The 23,752-nt window shown below is 40.7% G+C and overlaps 1 protein-coding gene across 1 annotated transcript in view; it reads right to left on the bottom strand.

The window, feature by feature from the left end:
* Nucleotides 1-23,752, bottom strand: part of HEATR4 (HEAT repeat containing 4) — a 100,753-nt gene that overhangs the window by 21,412 nt on the left and 55,589 nt on the right. The window contains exon 11 of the mRNA XM_043989525.1: nucleotides 21,189-21,258. Within this exon, the coding sequence (XP_043845460.1) occupies nucleotides 21,189-21,258 (70 nt within the window). The remainder of the gene's footprint in view (nucleotides 1-21,188; nucleotides 21,259-23,752) is intronic.

Raw genomic sequence — 23,752 nt, 5'->3', positions numbered from 1 at the left:
TCCCCTGGGCTCAACTTCTAACATCTGATAAATGTTTATTGATTGATTGATTAATATGGGTAGGGAGAATTTATTGGGGTTTAGGAGCAGCACTTTAAAGGTCCATCTTTTGCTGTGCTTAGTAATTTGTGACTCATGCCCCAGGACAAATAACTGTAGAGTCCTTAGTATGGACAGATGTACCATTCTTTGTGGTATCTCCCTTGATAATTTGCCATCCACAGGCATCGCAGTGCTGATAAAGCAACTGAGCAGCCCTTTTTTCACAGTGGGCAGCTCCCTTTCTCTATATTTCTGGCTGTCCTTAGGCTGTGGAAGGGTATAGATGCCTCATGGCCTGCCTCTGTCGGGACTGCCACATTCCATTTCCACTTACCTTTCCTTTTTTCTGGCTGGGTAACTAAGGATTTTTAAAAAAAAATATTGATGTCATTTGTTTTTATATCACCTTCACTTGAAATAGATCCTTCCCTCTTCCCTACCCAGCAAGTCATCCCCAGTAACAAGAAATAAAACATAATGAGAAAGAAGGCAGCATAACAAAACCAATGAACACACCAACCAAATCTGGCTGTCTAAATGATGTCCTATAAACTTAGTCCTCTGCTTCTCCAAAGACGAGAAGAAAGTGTATTTTCTCATCTTCTTCATGGCCAAGCTTTCATTTTTTCTTCTTTCCTTTTTACAAATGAATCTGTGCTCTATTCTTTTTCCAATTTTTATTTCCTCTAGGTATCTTATTTCACTTTATAATCTTATTTGTCTTTTTTATCTCTTGCTTCACTTCTTTTAGATAACGTTATAGTGCTTGTGGCCATCATTTCCCCACCTCTCTGAGACTTGTCTTTTTTTAGGTAATTTCTTTTTGGGTTCAATCTCTTGGGCTTCTCAATTCCAAGTACTTCTTGTATTCAGCATTTTCTTCTACTTATGTTTCTTGTCTCAGTTTTTGAACTAGGATTCTGTGCTAGGGACAGACATTGCTGCTTCTTGTGCTCTTGGATCAGAAAAGGGAATTCCTGCTTGGTCCTGTCCCTTCTGCAGTATGGATGCTGCAGTTCTAAATTCTTTGGCTAGATATAGGCCTTGACATGCCCTAGGCCCTGACTCCAGGTGTCTTGAAAGACCACAGGTGTGTGACACTGCCCTAGGTCCTTTTTCCCTTGTGCACTGATCTATGGGGACTAGATATGTCCCTTCCTGCTCAGACAGGCTAGGGCCAGCCAGGATCCCACTGGTTTTAGGTTCCTGCTCTTTGTGCTGGCTTCCTGGTCCCCTGCTCTGTCTCCACCCAGAATGATTGCTGGTAGTCTCCCACGTGCAGTCATGGACTGGATGGAAGAATATATTGCTATTATAACAGCCTTTGATTTTCTTTATTATTGTTTCTGCAGAGGGCATTCTTAGAATTTTGCTGGAGTGTTTATAGAAAAGTGAGGGTCCTCTAGAACATTTCACATAACTGTATTAATTGGAAATTAGTTTGAAGTCTGATCCCCTGGCTATGGGCAACTAGGTGATCCAGTGGCTAGAGTGCCAGGCTTAGAGTCAGGAAGACTTATCTTCCTGAGTTCCAATCTGGCCTCAGACCCTAACTAGCTGTATGACCTTGGATGAGTCACACCATCCTGTTTGCCTCAGTTTCCTCATCTGTAAAATGAGCTGGAGAAAGAAATGGCAAACCATTCTAGTATCTTTGCCAAGAAAATCCCAAATAGGGTCACGGAGAGTCTGACACAACCGGAAAACTACTAAACAACAACAAATAGCACCTGTTTCTCAGGGTTCTTGTGAGGATGAAATGAGATATTTGTTAAGTGATTATTTAGTACAGTGCCTGTCACATAGTAGAATGCTTAACAAATGCTTATTTCCTTCCTTCATTTCTTAGAACCATATTTTCCAACATATATTTCTGCATGATCGCTTGTGCTCACCTTTGCAATGAAGTCGCTGATTATCAAAATATATGTTGACTTGGTTTGGGGGCAGGGAATCTTGTCAAGTTCATAGAATTTTTTTATGTCTTAATCCACATGTTGGTATATAAGCTTCAGTTATGTTCATGGTGGAAGGATTCACAGAAGAGGGGGCGCCTGCACTGAGACTTGCAGGAGGAGTTCTGAGAGGTGGGGAAGAGTGTATTCTAGACATGGTAGGCCAGCCTATTAGAACATACTAAGGTAGGAGATGGAGGGTCAAGTTCAAGAAACAGCTTACAGGTTGTATCCTGGAATATAAATGGTATGAAGGTCCCCTTCATGTGATGTAGAAGTAGATAGATAGATGAGAGATTGTGATTAAATTCTAGGTTGAGGAGTTTATATTTTTATCCTGGACACAGCTGAGAGCCACAGAAAGTTTTTTGGTTTTGTTTTTTGTTAGTAAAGCAGTGACATTATCGTCATCAAGCAAGCAGTAAACATTTTTTAAGTGCCTATTATGTGCCAGGTGCTTTACAAATATCACAACTGAACTTCACAATTATCCTTCAAGGCAAGGAAACTGAGGCAAACAGGGTAAGTGACTTTCCCAAGGTCATAGTGTCTGAGGATGAATTTGAACTCATTGAGTCTTGGTGACTCCAGGCCCAGTACTCTATCCATTGTACTACCTAACTTTCTCATGATCAGACCTATGCCTTATGAAGATTATTTTGACAGATATTAGAAGCACATGGATGGCATATTAGAGAAGCTCAAAGCAGGGAGATCAGTTAGGAAGCTTAGCTCAAACCTTCCCTGCTACAAGAGGACTTTCCCAGGCTTTCTTCCTCTCCCTCCCTACTCCAACTAGTGTCTTCCCTCAGAGATTATCTTATTTTATATGTATGTGGTTTTTTTTTTCATGTCATCTCCCCCATTAGAATCTAAGTTCCATGAAGACAGGTACTATGTTTCTGCTTTTCTTTGTATCCCTTGCATGTAGCAGTGCCTGGCATTTAATTAACAGTTAATGCTTTTTGAATGATTGACTGTTAAAAATAATCCAGGTAACACATGGTGAAAACTAGAACCTTAAGAGTAGCAATGTGAATGGAGCAAAGGAGATGGGTATGAGAGATGTGGAAATAGAATTGATAAGACTTGGAAAATGAATAGCTATGAAAGATGGAGAGTTTATGGTACCATAGATCTGAAATTGGAAGGAATCTCAGACACCATCTGATCCACTTGCTGCATTTTACATATGAGAAAACTGAGGCCCAAGGAGGTTAAGTGCCCAAAGTCACTCAGATAGTAAGCATCAGAGATAAGATTTGATTCTAAGTTTTATAATTGCAGAGCCATTCTATAAAGCTGCCTCACTTAGGAAGAATTGAGGGTGACTCTGAGGTTGTGAACTTGGTCAGTACAAAGGATGATGTTGCCCACAAAAGAAATGGAAAAATTTGGAGAAGTGAGTTTAATAGGGAAGATAATGCCTTCCATTTTGGACATGCTGAGTTTAAGAAGAGAGTTCAAAAGGACTTTGGTGTCAAGATGGCAGAGTGAAGAAGGAACCCTTTGAAGCCCTCCCAAATCCCCCTCCAAATGGCTAGAACACTGCTTCAGAATTGATCTGGGAGCGGGGAAGCAGCTTACCAGCCCCACAGGAAAGGTATGTCTCACTGGGGTGGGAGGGAAGTGAGGTCCTAGAGCAGTAGCAGCAGGGGACCTGCAGCAAAGCAATAAGCCTGGGGCAATTCACCAGAGAGGCCTTACCTTCCACCAGTAGCTTGAGTAGACTATGCAGTAAGGCCTGACCCCACCCACAAGCTACCATCCAGGTCTTGACCCCATTGCTAGTAGTGAAGTCCCACCCCAGGGTAGGCCAACAACAAGACCCTTCCTCTTGAGCCTACCAGCAGAGACCCTGTTTCCAGCAGGAGGGCCCCACTCTTTGGGCAGATCAGCAAGAAAATTACTCCTCTAGGGGTCTGCTAGCAGAGAAGCCTTGTTTCCATAGCAACCCAACAGCAGAGCCGCAACAAGATGGGTCAGCCACCCAGTGACAAGGCCCCGCCCCTGGAGCAGGCCAGCGGCTAAACTGCACACCCAGGGAAAGCCAATGGAGAGGTTTCCCCCTCCCCCTGCCCTATTACAAGCCAGAAGGGAAGCCTAACCTTCAGAGAAAGCAAACAGCTAAGCCCTGAAGCCCAGTGAAAGCCAGTAAGTAGTAAGACCCAGAGCCAGAGTACAAAAAAGCTCTTATCAAAGTCCAATTCTGGGGGGCAGCTAGGTGGCACAGTGGATAGAGCACCGGCCCTGGAGTCAGGAGTACCTGAGTACTCTTACTACAGTACAGCTAGTACACTTACTAGCTGTGTGACCCTGGGCAAGTCACTTAACCCCAATTGCCTCACAAAAACAAACAAACAAAAATAAAAAGCAAATTAGAGAAGTAGAAGAAAAGTTAGGAAAAGATATGAGTAATAAAACAGAATAATGAAAAAAGAGTAAACAGTGTGAGAAAAGATATCCAAAAATTTACTGAGGAAAATAACGCTGTAAAAATAGAATTGGCCAAATGGAAAAGTTAGTACAAAAGGTCACTGAATAAAATAATTCCTTAAAAATTAGAATTGAACAAGTGGAAGCTAATGACTCTCTGAGACATCGAGATATGATAAAGAAAATTTTTAAAGTAAAAAAATAGAAGAAAATGTGAAATTCCTCATTGGAAAAACAACTGACCTAGAAAATAGATCCAGGAGAGATTATATATTAATTATTGGACTACCTGAAAGCCATAACAAAAAAAAAAACCCAAAACAAAAAACATCTGGACAATATCTTTCAAGAAATTCAAAGAAAACTACCCTGATATGTTAGAACTAGAGGGCAAAATAGAAATTGAAAGAATCCATTGATAACTGCCTGAAAGAGATCCCAAAATGAAAACTCCCAGGAACATCACAGCCAAATTTCAGAGCTCTTAGATCAAGGAGAAAGTATTGCAAGCAGACAAAAAGAAACAATTTAAATATTGTGGAGCTATAGACAGGATTAAACAGAATTTGGTAGCTTCCACATTAAAGAATTGGAGGGTTAAAATATGATATATAAGAGGGCAAAGAAGTTTGGATTACAACTAAGAATCATCTACCCAGCAACATTGAATATAATGTTTCAGAGGGGGAAAATGGACATTTACCATAAAATCAGATCTAAATAATTGGAAAAATATCAATTCCTCATGAATAGGCTGAACCAATATAATAAAAATTACAATTCTACCTAAATTAATCTATTTATTCAGTGCCATACCAAACTATCAAAAATTGTTTTATTGAGCTAGAAAAAGTAATAAAAGAATTCATCTGGAAGAACAAAAGCTCAAGGATATCAAGAGAATCAATTTAAACAAATGCAATAGAAGGTAATCTAGCCATAGCAGATCTCAAACTGTATTATAAAGCAGTAATAATTAAAACAATCTGGTACTGGCTAAGAAATAGAGTGGTGGATAAGTGGAATAGATTAGGTACAAATTACATTATAATAAATGACCATAGTAATCTAGTATATGATAAACCCAAAGATACAAGCTTTTGGAACAAAAACCTCATTATTTGACAAAAACTGCTGGGAAAACTGGAAAACAGTATGGCAGAAAGTAGGTATAGATCAACATCTCATACTATTTACTAAGATAAGGGCAAAATGGGTACATCAATTACACATAAAGGGTGATACCATAAGCAAATTAAGATAGCATGGAATAGTTTATCTGTCAAATTTATGGATAAGGGTAGAATTTAGGATGAAAGAAGATATGGAGAGCATTACACAAAAAGATTATTTTGAAGGGGCAGCTAGGTGGTGCAGTGGATAAAGCACTGGCCCTGGATTCAGGAGTACCTGAGTTCAAATCTGGCCTCAGACACTTAACACTTACTAGCTGTGTGACCCTGGGCAAGTCACTTAACCCCAATTGCCTTACTGAAAAAAAAAACACAAAAACAAAACAAAAAGATTATTTTGATTATATAATATTTAAAAGTTTTTGCACAAAGCCAATGCAACCAAAATGATAAGGAAAGCAAAAAACTGGGCAGGGGGGAATTCACAAGTATCTTTGATAAAGACCTTATTTCTCAAATACATAGAGAATGGAGTCAAATTTATAAAAATACAAGTCATTTCTCAATTGATAAATGGTCAAAGGATATGAACAGTCAGGAGGACCTGAGTTCAAATCTGGCCTCAGACACTTGACACTTACTTAGCTGTGTGACCCTGGGCAAATCACTTAACCCCAATTGCCTCACCAAAAAGAAAAAAAAAACCTAAAACGAAACAAAACAAAGGATATGAACAGGTAGTTTTCAGACAAAGAAATAAAAGTTATCTATAATCATATAAAAAATGCTCTAAATCACTATTGATCAGAAAAATGCAAATTAAAACAACTCTGAGGTACCACCTCACACCCATCAGAGTGGCTAATATTCCAAAGAAGTGTAATGGAATTTATTAATTTGATCGTTGACAATGCTATGCTAAGGTTTAGTAAAAATGCAGCAATTCAAACAGTTAAAGAAGAGAATCCAGCTTTCCAGACCAGAGTCCAGAATCTAGTTTTTCCAGACCAGAATCCAGACCAGAGACCAGAATCCAGTTTCCTCCTGATGACATCTTACTACTTCAAGAAGATAAGAGAACTCAGAGACTTTATATGAATTGTTTTGTTTTGTTAGTTTTTACTATCTCCTTATAATATACACCATCTGTAACATGTATCCTCTGCAGAGGTCCTCCCTTTGCAAGACCAATATCAAAGCATCGGTTCATGAGGACAAAAAAACCCGCCCCTCTGGACAAAACTTTCCTCTCTTCCTTTTCTATATTGTTGTTAACATATTATTAGTTAGCAATAGTTATTATATTCTGTTATTTTTTACTGTTCCATCAAGGAAACATTCCGTTTCTTGAGGAAGCAAAGGGGGGAATGTGGTAAAAAGTATGCCAGTTTTTGAAGGACCACCCTTTGGGGAGGAGACTGATGAACAGCCGTGCATGGGCTATGCACTCCACCTCCGTCTGTTAGGCACTCCACTCCCGGGGTGCGAGCTTAAAAGTCAAGGAGAGAACGGAAGTGAGGTCTTTTGTCGGCTCTCCTTGTCCGCTGGTTGCGCTGCACACACAGACGCTGACTGAAGTTCAACTCGACCTGGTTTGCCATAACAGCACATGCTTGACTCGGCTCTCAGCTTCAGAGGTGGCCTTGGGTTTTTTGGTGAGCCCTATACGGATTTTGGTGAGTTTTATACGAATATAGACTAAGCTTAGAATTTAAGACTATTTGTTTGTATTTCTACTTTCTTGTCTCTCTAATCAACATCACCTTGTAATTTCCAAACAATAAAGGCTCTAACTAAAGATTAGAGGCTTCTTTAACTTACTAGTCTGGGAGATAAATAAGGGAAAGGTTAAAGGGGAGGTTATGCTCTAGTTTCCAAATTTAAATCTCACAGAAGGAAAATGTTGGATGTTTAAGGGGATGTGGGAAAACTGGGACATTAATGCACTGTTGGTGGAGCTGTGAACTGATCCAACCATTCTATTTATTTATTTGTTTGTTTATTTATTTATTTTTTGGGGGGGTGAGGCAATTGGGGTTAAGTGACGTGCCCAGGGTCACACAGTTAGTAAGTGTCAAATGTCTGAGGCCGGATTTGAACTCAGGTCCTCTTGAATCCAGGGTCAGTGCTCTATCCACTGCGCCACCTAGCTGCCCCGATCCAACCATTCTAAAGGGCAATTTGGCACTATGCCCAAGGGGCTTTAATCTAACAATACCACTGCTAGGTCTATATCCCAAAGATGTCCAAAAAAAGGGGGAAAGGACCTATTTGTACAAAAATATTTATAGCAGCTCTTTTGTGATGCCTAAGAATTGGAAATCAAGAGAATGGCTAAGCAAGCTGTGGTATATGATTGTATTGGAATATTATTGTGCTATAAGAAATGACAAGGAAGATAATTTCAGAAAAGCCTGGAAAGACTTACATGAACTGATGCATAGTGAAGTGAACAGAACCAGGAGAACATTGTATGTTATTTTAAAATTTTCTTTATTTTTTCCCTTTTATTTTAATCTTCTTATACAAAAGGACTATTATGGAAATATTTTACATAATTGCACATGTATGACCTATATCTGCTTACTGTCTCAGGGCGGAGAAGGAGGAGGAGAGAGGAAGAACAGAATTTGGAACTCAAACCTTAAAATAAAAATGTCCAAAAAATTTTTAAAAGAGAGTTCAAGAGCAATATTAGGGGCAAAGATATATGGGATCAAGTCATATGTTGTCTTTGGATAAATAAATATTTCTTCTAGTTCTGTTTATTCTATTCCACCTGAGTTCATACATATCTTCCTAGGTTTCTCTGAGTTTGAACCTTTCATCATTTCTTAGGTCATTGTGAGTTTACATTCCATATCATAATTTGTTTAACCATTCTACAATTGAGCATCTACTTTGTTTCCAGGTCTTTGCTATAACAAAAAGTGCTGCTGGAACATTTTTGTAAACATAGGACCTTTTGCTCCTTTTTAAAAAAGAAAATCTCTTTGGGGTATAAGCCTAGAGTTGGTATCACTGGGTCAAAAGGCATGCAGAATTGAGTGCCTTTTTGGATATGGTTATAAATTGCTTTCCAAAGTAGCAGACCACTTCCCACCTCTTTACTTCAGGAGTTCATGATGTTTGTCATATGATAGGGGCAGCTAGATGGTTCAGTTGCATAGAGCACTGGCCCTAGAATCAAGAGGACCTGAGTTCAAATCTCACCTCAGACACTTGTTGTGTAGCCCTGAGCAAGTCACAACCCCAACTGCCTTAAACATCTAGGGCCATCTCCGGTCATCCTGATGTATATCTTGCCACTACACCCAGATGGCTCTGGATAAGAAAGAGTGAGGTTGGTGACCCTGCACAGCCCTCCCTCACTTAAATCCAATTCACTACAAGCCATGACATCACTTCCTGATGTCATGGTCCTCTTTGAGAATGAAGGACAAAACAACAACAACATACCATAGTCCCTCTAAATATTGCCACTTTCCTTTTTTGCCATCTTTGTCAATCTGACAAGTGTGAGGCAGAACACCAGGATTGTAATTTGTATTTCTCTTATCATTAGTGATTTGTAATATTTTTTCTTTTTTTCTCAATTACATGTAAACAAAATTTTAAAAACATTGTTTAAAAAATTGAATTCCAAATTCTCTTTCTCTCTCTTACTCACTCCTTGAGAAGGCAAGCGATTTGATATAGGTTATCCATGTTACAATCATACAAAACATTTTAACATTAGCCATGTTGCCAAAGAGAAACAACCAAAAAACTCCAAGAATGATATAGTTAAATAAGTATGCTTAAGTCAGCTTTCAGATTCCACCAGTTCTTTCCCTGGAGGTAGTCAACATTTTTTATCACAAGTCCTTCAGAATTGCCTTGGATCATTGTATTGCTAAGAGTTGCTAAGTCATTCAAGTTTATCATCATACAATATTGCTTTTACTACTGTGTACTATGTTCTCCTGGCTCTGTTCATTTCACTTTGCATCAGTTCATGTAAGTCTTTCCAGGTTTTTCTGAAAGCATCCTGCTCATCATTTCTTAGAGCACAATAGTATTGCATAACAATTGTGTGCCACAATTTGTTCAGCCATTTCCCAATTGGTGGATATTCTCTCAATTTTCATTTGGAATATTTTTATAAGATTGTGTATAACTTGGATTTATTTCCTCCTTTGAGAACTGATTGTTTATATTCTTTGACCATGTATCCACTGGGGGAACTAAACTCCATGGGGGAAAATGACAAATCCATGAGTAGTATGGTTCCAGAGAGAGGGAAGAATGGCAGAATTCAAAGAATCTTTGTTTATGCCAGTACCTGCCCTTAACTACACACTCTCGGCTACAAAACAAGAGAAGTAGCCTGGGTCTTATATAGCCCAGCCAAAAGGGCATCTAGGTGGTACAGTGGATAGAGCATTGGCCCTGAAGTCAGGAGGACCTCAGTTCACTTACTAGCTGAGTGACCCTGGGTTAGTCACTTAACTCCAATTGCCTTAAAAACATCTGGGGCCATCTCCAGTTATCCTGATATGTATCTTGCCATTGGACCCAGATGGAGGAGAGAATGAAATTGTTGACTTTGCACAGCCCTCCCTCACTTAAATCCAATTCAGTGCAAGTCATGACATCACCCTGATGTCACAGTCTTCTTTGAGAATGAAGGACCAAAAACGACTAGCCAAAATCTAGCCATAGTGAGACACCCTTTAACTAACATTGGGGACATTTGCTATCTCCACTGGGGTCATCTTAAGATTTAAGAAAATTACTAGTTGGGGCAGCTGGGTGGTGAAGTAGATAAAGCACCGGCCCTGGATTCAGGAAAACCTGAGTTAAAATCTGACCTCAGATACTCGACACATACTAGCTGTGTGACCCTGGGCAAGTCACTTAACCATCTTTGCCCAGTTTTTAAAAAAAAATGACTAGTCTATAAGCTTCTTCTAATATCAGCTTATAAACAAGCTATTTGAAGCCATGGGCCACTTTGTTTTTCTCTTTGTGTGTCCAGTGTCTAGCATAGTGCATGACACATTTATAGGTGCTTAATACTTGTTGAATTGAATTGAATTAAGCACATGAACTGTATCCTTTTTAAGCTCCCAGTTCTGGGTGTGCTTCTAGACTAGGTTATGCATAGTTGAGATTTGAGATGAGCTACAAGTATGGCTTCCCACAAAGTAATTGTTTTAGTATATATAATTATATTTCTTTTTGTTAATTTTGAGTAAAGCTAAACAATGCTTGTGTAGCTCACTCCAGTATATTGTGCTTATGTGATTAGGGTCCACTGAAATATAACTGTCTCAGGGAAGGGAAAGGGGAGGGAGGGAGGAAAAGAGAAAATTTGGAATCCAAATTTTTAAAATAGTATTTTACTTTTTCTAATTACATATATAGACACTTTTCAACATTCATTTTTATAAGATTTTGTAGAACTCAATTAAAAAAAAATGAATGTTAAAAATTGTCTAATACATGTAACTGAAGAAAAAATTTTAAAAATATTTTTAAAAAACAGCATAAAAAGGGGCAGCTAGATGGCGCAGTGGATAGAGCACCGGCCCTAGATTAAGGAGTACCTGAGTTCAAATCCGACCTCTGACACTTAACACTTACTAGCTGTGTGACCCTGGGCAAGTCACTTAACCCCATTTGCCTCACCAAAAAAACAAACAAACAAAAAACATAAAAAGAGGCCTTAGCCTTTTTGAGTAGAAGGACCGTCTCTTTCTCAGAGACAAGCAAAAGGGTAAAGGGCAGGGTTTTGAGGGGTGCGGACTAAGGCATATGAAGAGCTCACACCAGATGGTCTCCATTTTCTCAGTAAAGGAGCAGACCTAATCATGTGCTGAGAGACAGAGACATAGGGGTAGCATTTGAGAACTGAGGAAAGATCTCTATATCCAGGCTTAGTTTCTCTTCTGAGCTTCAGACCCACCTCGATGTCTCTGAGACATTTCTTTTTTGTTTGTTTGTTTTTTGTTTTTTTGAGGGGCAATTGGGGTTAAGTGACTTGCCCAGGGTCACACAGCTAGTAAGTGTTAAGTGTCTGAGGCCAGATTTGAACTCAGGTACTCCTGAATCCAGGGCCGGTGCTCTATCCACTGCACCATCTAGCTGCCCCTGAGACATTTCAAACGGGATGCCCTGTACGCGTCTCAAACTCAAAATGTTCAAAACAGACTTCATTATCTATTACTCAAAACCCACCCTTCTTCTGAGCTTACTTATCACCTTCTTTTTTCCCTCCTTTTCTCTCTCTCTCTCACTTTTTTTCCCCCCCAGGGAAATGAGGGTTAAGTAACTTGCCCAGAGTCACACAGCTTATTAAGTGTCAAGTGTCTGAGGCTGGATTTGAACACTGTGTTACCTAGCTGCTCCTGCTTTCCTATTTCTTTTTTTTGTTTTTGTTTTGTTTTTTGAGGGGCAATGAGGGTTAAGTGACTTGCCCAGGGTCACACAGCTAGTGAATGTCAAGTATCTGAGCTCGAATTTGAACTCAGGTCCTCCTGAATCCAGGGCCAATGCTTTATCTACTGTACCACCTAGCTGCCCCTGCTTTCCTATTATTTTCCAACGCACCACCATCTTTCCAGTCACCTATGTATGTAACCTCATTGTCACTTTCAACTCCTCACTCTCACTTGCTCCAAACTCCCAATAAATTACCAAATCTTTCATCCTCCACGATGTCCATCATTTATGTCTCTTCCTTTTCCATTCCCACAGCCAGCCTTTCATCCCCTCTGGCCTAGACTATTGCAATAGCTTCCCTATTGCCTTAAGAATAAAAATGGACACTCCTCCATTTGACATTTGCAACCTGCCCTCTTTTTAACCTTGCTATTCTTTTTTTGGGGGGATGTGTGTGGCAATGAGGGTTAAGTGACTTGCCCAGGGTCACACAGCTAGTAAGTGTCAAGTGAATGAGATCAGATTTGAACTCAGGTCCTCCTGAATCTAGGGCCGGGGCTTTATCCACTGTGCCACCTAGCTGCCCCCCTTGCTATTCTTTTCACAGGTAGCTCCCCTGCCTGGAATTCTTTGATTTAGTCATAGTGGCCTACATACTGTGCCATATTGCGGCCAGGTGGTGCAGGTCATAGAGCACTGGGTCTGGAGTCAGGAAGACCCAAGTCCAAATGCTGTCTCAGGCATTTGCTAGCTATGTGACTTTGGTCATATAGGATCACTTAACCTCAATCTACCTTAACTGTAAAATGGGTGTAATAGCAGCACCAGCCTTCTGGGGTTGTTGTGAGGATCAAGTGACAAAACATTTGTAAAGTGCTGAGCACGGTGCCTGGCACAAGACTTAACAGATGCTTGTTTCTCTCCACCCCCCCCCACCCCCCGACACAGGATATTCTCCTTCCCACCTTGTATTGACTGCCCTCCATGCCTGAAATGCACTACCTCCTTACCTCTACCTTTTAGGTTGTTTTTTCTTTTTTTGCAGGGGGTAGGGGGTTTGGCAGGGCAATGAGGGTTAAGTGACTTGCCCAGGGTCACACAGCTAGTAAGTGTCAAGTGTCGGAGGCCGGATTTGAACTCAGGTCCTCCTGAATCCAGGGTTGATGCTTTATCCACTGCGCCACCTAGCTGCCCCCTGTTTTTTCTTTTTCTAGACAGCTTAAGTGCCCCCTGGAGAGAGGGCCTGGATCACTCTGGCAGAGCTCGGGGACTTCACAGTGGAGGACCTGCACTTTGAATGACAGCTCAGAGGGCTTTGGGACAGAGATGTTTAATCTGGGCAGGATTTCCATGATTTAGAGACAGCCTTTGCCCTGGGAGTAGTACTGGTAATGGCAACACGTGCTGCTCTCCGTCTGCAGTCAATTTAGAGGCATGGAGAAGAAGGGGGACTGGCCTCACCCAGCTGGGCAGAAAGATACAGAATCACAGAATTCAGAAGTCAAGAGAGACGTCAATGACCATAGACTCCAACCCATACACAAAAGGAAACCCCAGTATAACACACCTGACAAGTAATTACCTAGCCTTTGCTTTAAGACCTCTAGTGAGGGGGAACCTACCTATTGATTAACCAGTCTGTACCACTTTTGATTTAATTATTTTACCCAATTATATGTAAAAGCAATTTTTTATCATTCGTTTAATTTTTTTTTTGAGTTCCAAATTTTATCCCTTCTCAATTAAGAAGGCAAGCAATTTGATATAATTTATACAAATGCAGTTGTCCAAACCACTTCTGGACAGTTCTAATTGTTAGCCTTTACATCAAGGCTAAATTTGCCAGCTAGGTGGTACAGTGGGTAGAGCACTGCACTTGAAATAGAAAGTCTTATTTTCATGAGTTCAAATCTAGCCTCAGACACTTACTAGCTGTGTAACCCTGGGCAAGTCACTTAACCCTGTTTGCCTCAGTTTTCTTATTTGCAAAATGAGCTGGAGAAGCAAATCATTCCAGTATCTTTACCAAGAAAACCCCAAATGGGGGCCATGATGAGTCAAACACAACAGAAACGACCCAACAACAAAAAATTTGCCTCAACTTCCAACTATAGCTCACTTCTGAAGCCAAACAGAAAAAAGTCCAATTCCTCTTGACTTTAATGACCTTAAAAGACCTGAACACTGCTATCCTGTTCCCATGAGTCTTCGCTTATTTAGATCAGATGTTGTGAGTTAAGAATAATTTCAATAAAGCTTTACTAGAAGAGGGTGGCCGATATTTGACCCTCAGGTGGTGGTTTGCCAACCCCTGAATTCAGCTTCTCTTCATGTGATAGATTCCAAAACCTTTGAAAGCTTGATTGTCTTCCCCTGGATGTTCTCCAACTCATTGCTGTCTTTCTTAAATTGTGCTCAGAACATTACTCCAGATAGGGCCTGACTAGGTAGAGTCCAAGAGGAACTGATGCCACTTCATTACTAGAAGCTATGCCACTCAGTGCACCATAATATTGCAATCGCTTTTGGGGGGTTTTTGACCACTGAATCACACTGCTAACTACTATTGAACCCAAAGTCCACTAAATGCCACGTATCTTTTGGGGGCTGAACCACTGTCTGTGTTCCTCTTCATTCCCCATTTTATACTTGTGAAGATGAATTTTTTAACCCTGTGTAAGATTTTATAGACAGTTATTCATATTGGATTTCATCTTCTTGTTGAGTCATTTCAGTTATGTCTGACTCTTCATGACCACAATTTGGGGTTTTCTTGGCAAAGATACTGGAGTGGTTTGCCTTTTTTTTTCTCCAGCTCATTTTATAGATGAGGAGACTGAGACAGACAGGGTTAAGTGACTTGCCCAGGGTCACACAGTTAGTAAGTGTCTGAGGTCAGATTTGAACTCAGGTCTTTCTGGCACAGAATCTATCCACTGCACCTTTATCTCTGTAGACACCCCAATGTTCTATCAGGTTTTTATAAGTAAACTATTAGATCAAATAATTCCTTTCATAACATGGCTTATATCCTACTCCCTTCCAAGTCCTCTGTGATACAAACCTTGCTGTTCCGTGTCCCAATTCCTGGCATTTTCATTGGCTATCTCCTCCATGCCTGGAACTCTCTCCTTCCTTATCTCTGCCGTCCAGTTTCTTTCCTTTTCTTTCTTTCTTTCTCTCTCTCTCTCTCTCTTTCTTTCTTTTCAGGGAAATTAAGGTTAAGTGACTTGCTCAGGGTCACACAGCTAGTAAGTGTCAGTGTCTGAGGCCAGATGTGAACTCAGGTCCTCCTGAATCCAGGGCCGGTGCTTTATCCACTGCACCACCTAGCTGCCCACCCCCCATTGTTTTTCTTTTTTAATCTGGTTTCTTTTAATTCCCCACTAAAGTCCTATCTTCTTCAAGAAGCCTTTTCTGGTTCTTCTTAACCTTAATAAGCAACAAATGTTGCTTATGGTACATTGGATTTATAGGTTACCTTTCAGGTCAGTGTGGCTTTCTGTCAGAGTTGGTTTTATTTGTTCACTCCAACCATTTTGCAAGGTAAGAGCCTAGATGCTTATTTTACAGATGGAAAAACAGACATGGGGAAGTCAAGTTATCCTTCTCTGTAACTGTGTATGGGTATTTGGCCCCCAAAGGTCAGTAGCAAGGAAAGGACAAAGTTAATGTCATCTGGAAGATAGAACCCTGTGCCCTGGACTCCCTATCCTGCCCCAGTGGTGGACACGTGGGACAATACATTACTCCCTTATGTCTCATTCCCCTACCCTAAAAAAAACTACATTATACTTCTATATGTACTTTTTTTTTTTTTTTTTGCAGGGCAATGGGGCTTAAGTGACTTGCCCAAGGTCACAGAGCTAGTAAGTGTCAAGTGTCTGAGGCCGGATTTGAACTCAGGAACTCCTGAATCCAGGGCTGGTGCTTTATCCACTGCGCCACCTAGCCACCCCTATATGTACTTTTTATTTACTTCTTTGTATAAATGTTGTCCCCTACCTCCACCTCAAGGAGAATATAAACTTTTTAAAATTTTTTAATTATTTTTTTTATTTTTAGTGAGGCAATTGGGGTTAAGTGACTTGCCCAGGGTCACACAGCTAGTAAGTGTTAAGTGTCTGAGGCTGGATTTAAACTCAGGTACTCCTGACTCCAGGGCTGGTGCTCTACCACCGCGCCCCCTAGCTGCCCCGAATGTAAACTTCTTAAAGGGCAGGAGCTGGCTTGCTCTTGCTCTGTATTTGAGCCATGCCTAACACTAGAAAGCCCCTAATAAATGCTTATTGATTGATTGTTTTGGTATCCAGGGACCCAGGGCAGAAGTAGAGATTATCTGTTAATGATATCTATACTACTAATTATACAAGTGCTATCTTACAGGGTGACTGTGAAGCTTGTGTGCCTTCAGAATCTAAAGTGCTATGTAAATATTAGCTGTCACTATTAACTAGACCCTGAGAGACAGCTGGCCCTACGCTCTGTTCTCTGGTGGCATAGGTTAAGGAGTTCTGAAGAACATCAGGTCTTCAGTTATCCCACTTCCAGCCCCCTCAAACATGATGCTAGGGTGCCAGTGTCCTATCTAGAAGAGAATCTTGTGCCGTCTCCCTAGGAAGCTTTGGTGGTTTGGGGAGTATGCTCCTTCTCACTCATGAAGAGAAGTTGGCACTTGATCGGAGTCCTGAGAGAAACTAGGGATTCCAGAAGATGCAGGTGAAGAAGAGGAGGTCACTCTAGGCATGGAGGAAAGATACAGTGTCATGTGTGAGCAATAGCAATAAAGTCAGTTTGGAGAATGGGTTGTAGTATATGTGAAGGGGACTAATCTGTTAACATGTCGGAAAGGTAGAGTTTGGAGAATGAATTGTAGAATGTGTGAAAGGGACTGATCTGTCGAAAGGTTGGAAAGGTAGGTTAGGGTCAAGTTGTAAAGGGCTTTAAATGCCAAATGGAGGAGTTTTTATTTCATCCTAGATGAATAGGGAGCCATTGAAGTTTACTGATCAGAGAGGTGTACGGATAGACCCATGCTTTAGGAAAATCACTTTGGCAGTTGTGTGGAGGATGAAGGCGAGTAGGGAAAACTTCTTAGCTCAGAGACCCATTAGGAGGCAATAGTCTTTTTTTTTTTTTTTTTTAGTGAGGCAATTGGGGTTAAGTGACTTGGGCAGGGTCATACAGCTAGTAAGTGTTAAGTGTCTGAGGCTGGATTTGAACTCAGGTGACTCCAGGGCTGGTGTTCTATCCACTGTGCCACCTAGCTGCCCCAGGAGGCAATAGTCTGGATTGAAATGATGAGATGAGAGAGAATTATTATGATGAGAGAGTATTATAAGTATTTATAAAGTATTATTAGTTATAATAAATAAAACCAAAAACATACAATATAAATATAGTAATAAATGAAATAAATATCAATACAATAATACTTAATATAATTAAAATAATTCTTTGATGAATTGCCAAGGCCAAAATAATTTTATTGCTAGGTAGTCTACCTACTGAAGATATGCTTCTCTGTGATTAGCTAGACTGGTCCTCAAAAGTCATAACATAACAATGTTATGAGAGGATCAAGGAAGAGATAGCTCTTCACAATTATGGCCATAGGAAGAATTCTTGACTAAGTAAGGCTTGAGGATTGAAAATTTTCTGCACAAATATCAATGCAGTTAGAATTAGAAAGGAAAGTTAACTGGGGGGAAAAATCTTTTCAGTAAGTTTCTCTGATAAAGGTCTGATTTCTAACATATACAAGGAATTGATATTCATGGACCATCCTCCATTGGAAAAGTCAAAATTGAAAGCTAAGGGCCCTGAAAATAGATTATGGGTAGTAACCAGACTTGGAATGTTCTGTGCATCTAGTTAAGATCTTTGTTTCTCTTGGTTCCTTGAAGGGATTAGGATAATGATCTACTTTAGAGAAGAACTCTCTTGGGAGAGATCTAGATCTTGATTTTCCAATATTAAATGACTCTTGTTTTGTGATGATGAAGCAAAACATTAATTTTTACCTTACCCTGACCAGTGTAGATGTTTTATTATCTTGTGAAATTTTCCTTATTCAAGAATCTTAAAAATGTTATTTCAAAATATCTTATGTTTGGGAGGGTTTTCTGAAGGCATGATGGGACTTGGACATTTTGGGCATTTCTGTCTTTAAACAGAAAAATGCTTAGTTTTAGAATAATGGTAAAATAATGATAAATTAATAAAATAATTTCTGGCAAAATTGTGCTTATACTGGAGATTCTCTCTCTCTCTCTCTTTCTCTCTCTCTCTCTCTCTCTCCTACAGAAGCATTTAAAATATAGAGAGCCTGGGCAGCTAGGTGGCGCAGTGGATAAAGCACCGGCCCTGGATTCAGGAGGACCTGAGTTCAAATCCGGCCTCAGACACTTGACACTTACTAGCTGTGTGACCCTGGGCAAGTCACTTAACCCTATTGCCCTGCAAAAATAAAAACAAAAAAAAAACAACAAAAAAATATAGAGACCCAACAGAATACACAAAGATTATGTGAGAATAGGGTGAGGTGGACATCATCCTGGTGTCAGTCATGTCTGCTAACTGAGCTGTATCAGTCAGTAATGGAATCCATAAGCCTATAGAACACTGAGCTAACATCCTAATACTTTTTTTTAACTATAAAAAGTAGTTATTTTATGCACCTATGCAATAGTCCATAAAACAGAGGTTCTTAATCTTCTTTGTGTTATGGACCTCTTTGGCAATCTAGTGAATCTATAGTCACCTTTTCAGAATAAATTTTTAAAAAATAATTGAAGGAATTCTAAATGTTAGTTCAGTAAAAAGAAAAATAAATGTAATTTTTTCCCCATCCAAGTTGATAAACCTTCTGAAATCTATCCATGGACCCCTTGGAAGGGGGTGATCTCTGGATCCCAAGTTAGAAACTCTTTCCATAGAATATTAAGTAGAAAAAAGATAATAGTAGTATAGTGACTTGTCTCAGAACCATTTTAAAAAACCATGAAAAAAATGAAAATGATATGTATAATAATAACAATGCAAACATCTCTTGTATACCTACTGCGTTCCAAGCACTGTGCCAAAGAAGCTATAAGATAAGGTAATATCACTGTCCTCAAAAAACTTACAGTCTAGTGGAGGTGGGATATGAGACACCAATTGGGATAGCTATCACAATATTATGTGAGAAGTATATTAGAGTTATGAATAGGGAAAGTTTATTACCAGCCAAGGAGATCAGGCTTCTAAGAAGAGTTAAGTTGGTTTTTAAGGGATGTGTAGTAATTCAATGGGGGAAGGGAGGGATTCTTGTCATATGAGCAATAGCTTGAATAAAAGCATAAGAAGTTAGTGCACGTTTGAGAGCAGAGTATTTTTTTGGTTGGATCAGAATACAGGGACTGGGAACTTACCAGCCGTAGCCTTTCCATACTTCGAACCATAGGTAGGGATAGGGGGTAGGTCCAGACCTGCCCCATAGGATAGGACGTATGGTAATTACAGCATAGATCATCCTTAGAAAGACTATGTGGAGATGAGGAAGTAGGCTCCAAAGTCTTGCTTTGAAGAGGCATCATGGGATAGAAGGGTCCCTGGGTTCTTGAGGGCTATACTAGGATAGCACAAACAAGGACAGCAAGACACACTGAACTTGGCTCTGTGCATAGTATTAGAAGAAGAGCCCACAAGAGTCTGGAGAGGTTCTTATTCTCTAGTTGGCCACACACTGCTGGGCATATAAAAGGAGCTTAACCTATGAAATGGTTAAAACCATCAACTGGCCCTCAGTCGTGTGGGGCATCATAGTTGCAACTAACTTATTGTGGGGGGATATTGAAGCCAAAACTCAAATCAATTTAATTTCCTTCCCTCCTCCCGCTCTACCCCCCAAATCTTGATGAAATTACAGGATAGAAGAGTTGGGCAACAGAGACAATGAAGTTTTGAGTGCCAAGTTCTAGCAGCAAGTGAGAAGTTTTTAGGACTGGTTGGACGTGACAGAGGAGATAATATGCCTGTCAGCTACTAGAAACTTGAACTGAAGGGATCAAAGACAGAGCTGTGGGTCAGAATCCCAGTTGCAAGATTCTCTTTGCCAGAGCCTGCTTCTGATTCCACTCCCTGTCTCCATGGGGGAGGGGAAGAAAATAAGCATTTATTTATTTAGCACCTACAAATATTATCTCATTTGATCCTCACAACAGCTCTGTGACGTTGGTGCTGTTATTATTCCTATTTTACAATTGAGGAAACTGAGGCAGACAGAGGTTAAGTAACTTGCCCAGGTTCACATAGCTAATAAGTGTCTGAGGCTGGATTTGAACTGAGGTTGTCTAACTCCAGGCCCAGTGCTCCACCCACTGAACCACCTAGCATCCACACTTGATAAGCTAGCAGTAATGACATGCAGTAGGAAAACCACTGCTTGCAAGAGCTTCAGTCCTCATGGGGTCCCAAGTCCATGCTACGACCTGGGTCCAAGGTTCCTGAATCTTCATCTTATCATGGTATGAATTAAACACGCATCAGGGGGTATGTTCTATTATTTACACTCCTTGACTTTCTCAAAGGAGGGGTGGACATGGGATACTACTGTGCGAAATATTCTATGCTTTTTCTTGAGCTCCTGGGTTTAGATCCAAGATAACCTGAAGGTGAGCAGCCATGTAGCAGATGTCTTATTATGCCTCATTTTATTGCTTTGATCAGATCTATGCAAAGAGCAAAACACTATTTATGATATGTAGGTATTCCTGTCCACTCCTGGGGGGTGGGGTGGGAAGGGACTCCTTTATGTCAAAGTCAACTGACTAGGACTTAATGAAATATAATGAGTCCTGGGAAGTGAAGGAGGCATTTTCCAGTAGTTGGGGATTCAGAAATGCTCTGCTCTCACCATACTTCCATGACAGATGAATTGGCAGGCCCTCCCAAAAAGAAGCTAGGCAACTAATGGGAGCCAGCTACTTTATGGGAATCCTCAAGAATGGCAATTCATCTGAGAAGGGTGAAATGCCCTCATTTGCTGGAGTGAGTGCAGGACTAGTTCAGACTGTGACCTTCTGTGGAATAGGGTCAGGTTCGGTGGCTAGTCATGATGCCTCATGGTGAAACAAAGAGCCCTCTGGAAGGTTCTCCCCTATTTCCCCACCCCATGGAAGGCAGGAATAGGGGGGCACTACCTCTGTAATACCTCTGATGGCAAAAGCTTTGATTTTCCAGTACGGATCACCTTGTACCAACTTCAGCAGGCTGTCATAGACCTGGAATAAGGAAAAAAGGGAAAAACAATGAACTGTCAGAGCTAGAACACAGAAAGCCTAGATCCAAGAAACTCACTGACATTCTAGACTAGACCATTAAAAACAAGGTAAAAACCAGAAGAGTTATTTTTATCAGAATAGAGAACTCCCAGTATGGCGTGTGTATGTTCAGTTATTTTTCAGTTGTGTCCTACTCTTTGTGATCCCTTTTGGGGTTTTCTTGGCAGAGATACTGAAGTGGTTTGCCATTTCCTTCTCCAGCTAATTTTTTTTTTTTTAGTGAGGCAATTGGGGTTAAGTGACTTGCCCAGGGTCACACAGCTAGTAAGTGTTAAGTGTCTGAGGCCGGATTTGAACTCAGGTACTCCTGACTCCAAGGCCGGTGCTCTATCCACTACACCACCTAGCTGCTCCTCTCCAGCTAATTTTAAAGATGAGGAAACTGAGGCAAACAGGGTTAATTGACCTGCCCAGGGTCACCCAGCTAGTAAGTATTTGAGGTCAGATTTGAACTCAGGAAGATGTGCTACCTAGCTGTCCCTACCCAGTACAGTGGGGCAGCTAGGCAGCACAATGGATAGAGCACTGGCTTTGGGGTCAAGAGGACCTGAGTTCAAATCTCACTTCAGACACTTACTAGTTGTGTGACCCTGGGCAAGTCACTTAACTCCAATTGCCTTAAAACATCTGGGGCCAGGCAGAGCCAAGATGGCAGAGGAAAGGCAGTGACTTCCCTGAGCTCTCCCCAAGACCCCTCCAAATATCTTCAAATAATGCCATAAGACAATTCTTGGAGCAGCAGAACCCACAAAAGGACAGGGTGAAATAATTTTCCAGCCAAAGATGGCTTAGAAGGTCAGCAGGAATAGTCTGTTGTACCCAGGGTGAGAGGGAGCATAGCCCTGCGCAGGCTGTGACAACACAGATCCAGCTCCAGGCAGGCTGCGCCAGAGAACCAGGCCTCGGGAGCCTTTGAATCAGCTGCAGGAGCAACTGCTTCTGGAACTCAGCCCACAGACAGTGAGGGGGTCCAGCAGTTGGACAGGGAGAGATTACAATGGTTTCTTTGCTGGCACTGAAGCAGGAATCTGTTATTTTGCCTGTGCTCTGATCCAGGTTGCAGTCTTGGGTAGCAGCCTAGGCAAAGGAGGAGCACAGGTGTGCTAGAGCTTGTAGCCACAGTGTGGCAGGATTCTATTCCAGGTTGGAGGGCAGAGAAGCAAGCCTGTGGTTGCTTGCAGATCAGAGGACAGGCCATGGGAGTGGTGAATGTGCCTCTCCTTGAATTGTATCACCTTGGAGGAACTAGGGACTTACAAATTCCTAGAAGTATCTCAGAGAATAGCTGCTCAAACCCCCTGAAGCTTGGGACAGTGTGCCCTCCACCCTGGAAGTAGTGCTCCACTTAAACAAAGAGTTAAAAGCCAAGAAATAGGCTGGAAAAATGAGCAAACAGAAAAAAAATGCTGACCCTAGAAAGTTTCTATGGTGACAACAAAATCAAAATACACCCTCAGAAAAAGATAACAAAGCCAAAACTCCTACATCCAAAGCTTCCAAGAAAATATGAATTGGTCTCAGGCCATAGAAGCACTCAAAAAGGACTTTGAAAATAAAGTAAGAGAGGTAGAGGAAAAAATGGAAAGAGAAATGAAAGTGATGCAAGAAAATAATGAAAAAAGTCAACAGCTTGCAAAGCTGAATTAGCCAAATGGAAAAGGAGGTACAAAAACTCTCTGTAGAAAATAATTCCTTTTCTTTCTTTCTTTCTTTTTTTGTGTGTGGGACAGTGGGGGTTAAGTGACTTGCCCAGGGTCACACAGCTAGTAAGTGTCAAGTGACTGATGTCACATTTAAACGCAGGTCCTCCTGAATCCAAGGCCAGTGCTTTATCCACTACTCGACCTAGCTGCCCTGAAAATAATTCCTTAAAAATTAGGATTGAGCAAATGGACACAATAAATCAAAATCAAAAGAATGAAAAAAATAGAAGGCAATGTGAAATATCTCCTTGGAAAAACAACTGACCTGGAAAATGAATCCAGGGGAGATAATTTGAAAATTATTGGACTACCTGAAAGTCATGATCAAAAAGAGTCAAGACATTATTTTCCAAAAAATTGTCAGGGAAAATTGCCGTGATATTCTAGAACCAGAAGGTAAAATAGAAATTGAAAGAATCTACCAATCACCTCCTGAAAGAGATCCCAAAACATCTGGCACCATTTCCAGTCATCTTGATGTATATTTTGCCACTGGACCCAAATGGCTCTGGAGGAGAGAGTAAGGCTGGTGACCTTGTACAGCCCTCCCTCATTTAAATCTAATTCAGTGCAAGTCATGACATCACTCTAATGTCATGGTCCTCTTTGAGAACAAAGGACAAACAACAACAACAACCCAGTATGGTAGGGATCCTCATTATTAATGTAGGTCAATACCTTCATTGAAACATCGTTTTAGAGGGTTGTCTAGAACATTGAGACGTTAAAAA

This window comes from Dromiciops gliroides, chromosome 2 (assembly GCF_019393635.1).
Source record: "Dromiciops gliroides isolate mDroGli1 chromosome 2, mDroGli1.pri, whole genome shotgun sequence".
NCBI classification, from domain to species: domain Eukaryota; kingdom Metazoa; phylum Chordata; class Mammalia; order Microbiotheria; family Microbiotheriidae; genus Dromiciops; species Dromiciops gliroides.
This window is presented reverse-complemented; position numbering and strand designations above follow the sequence as displayed.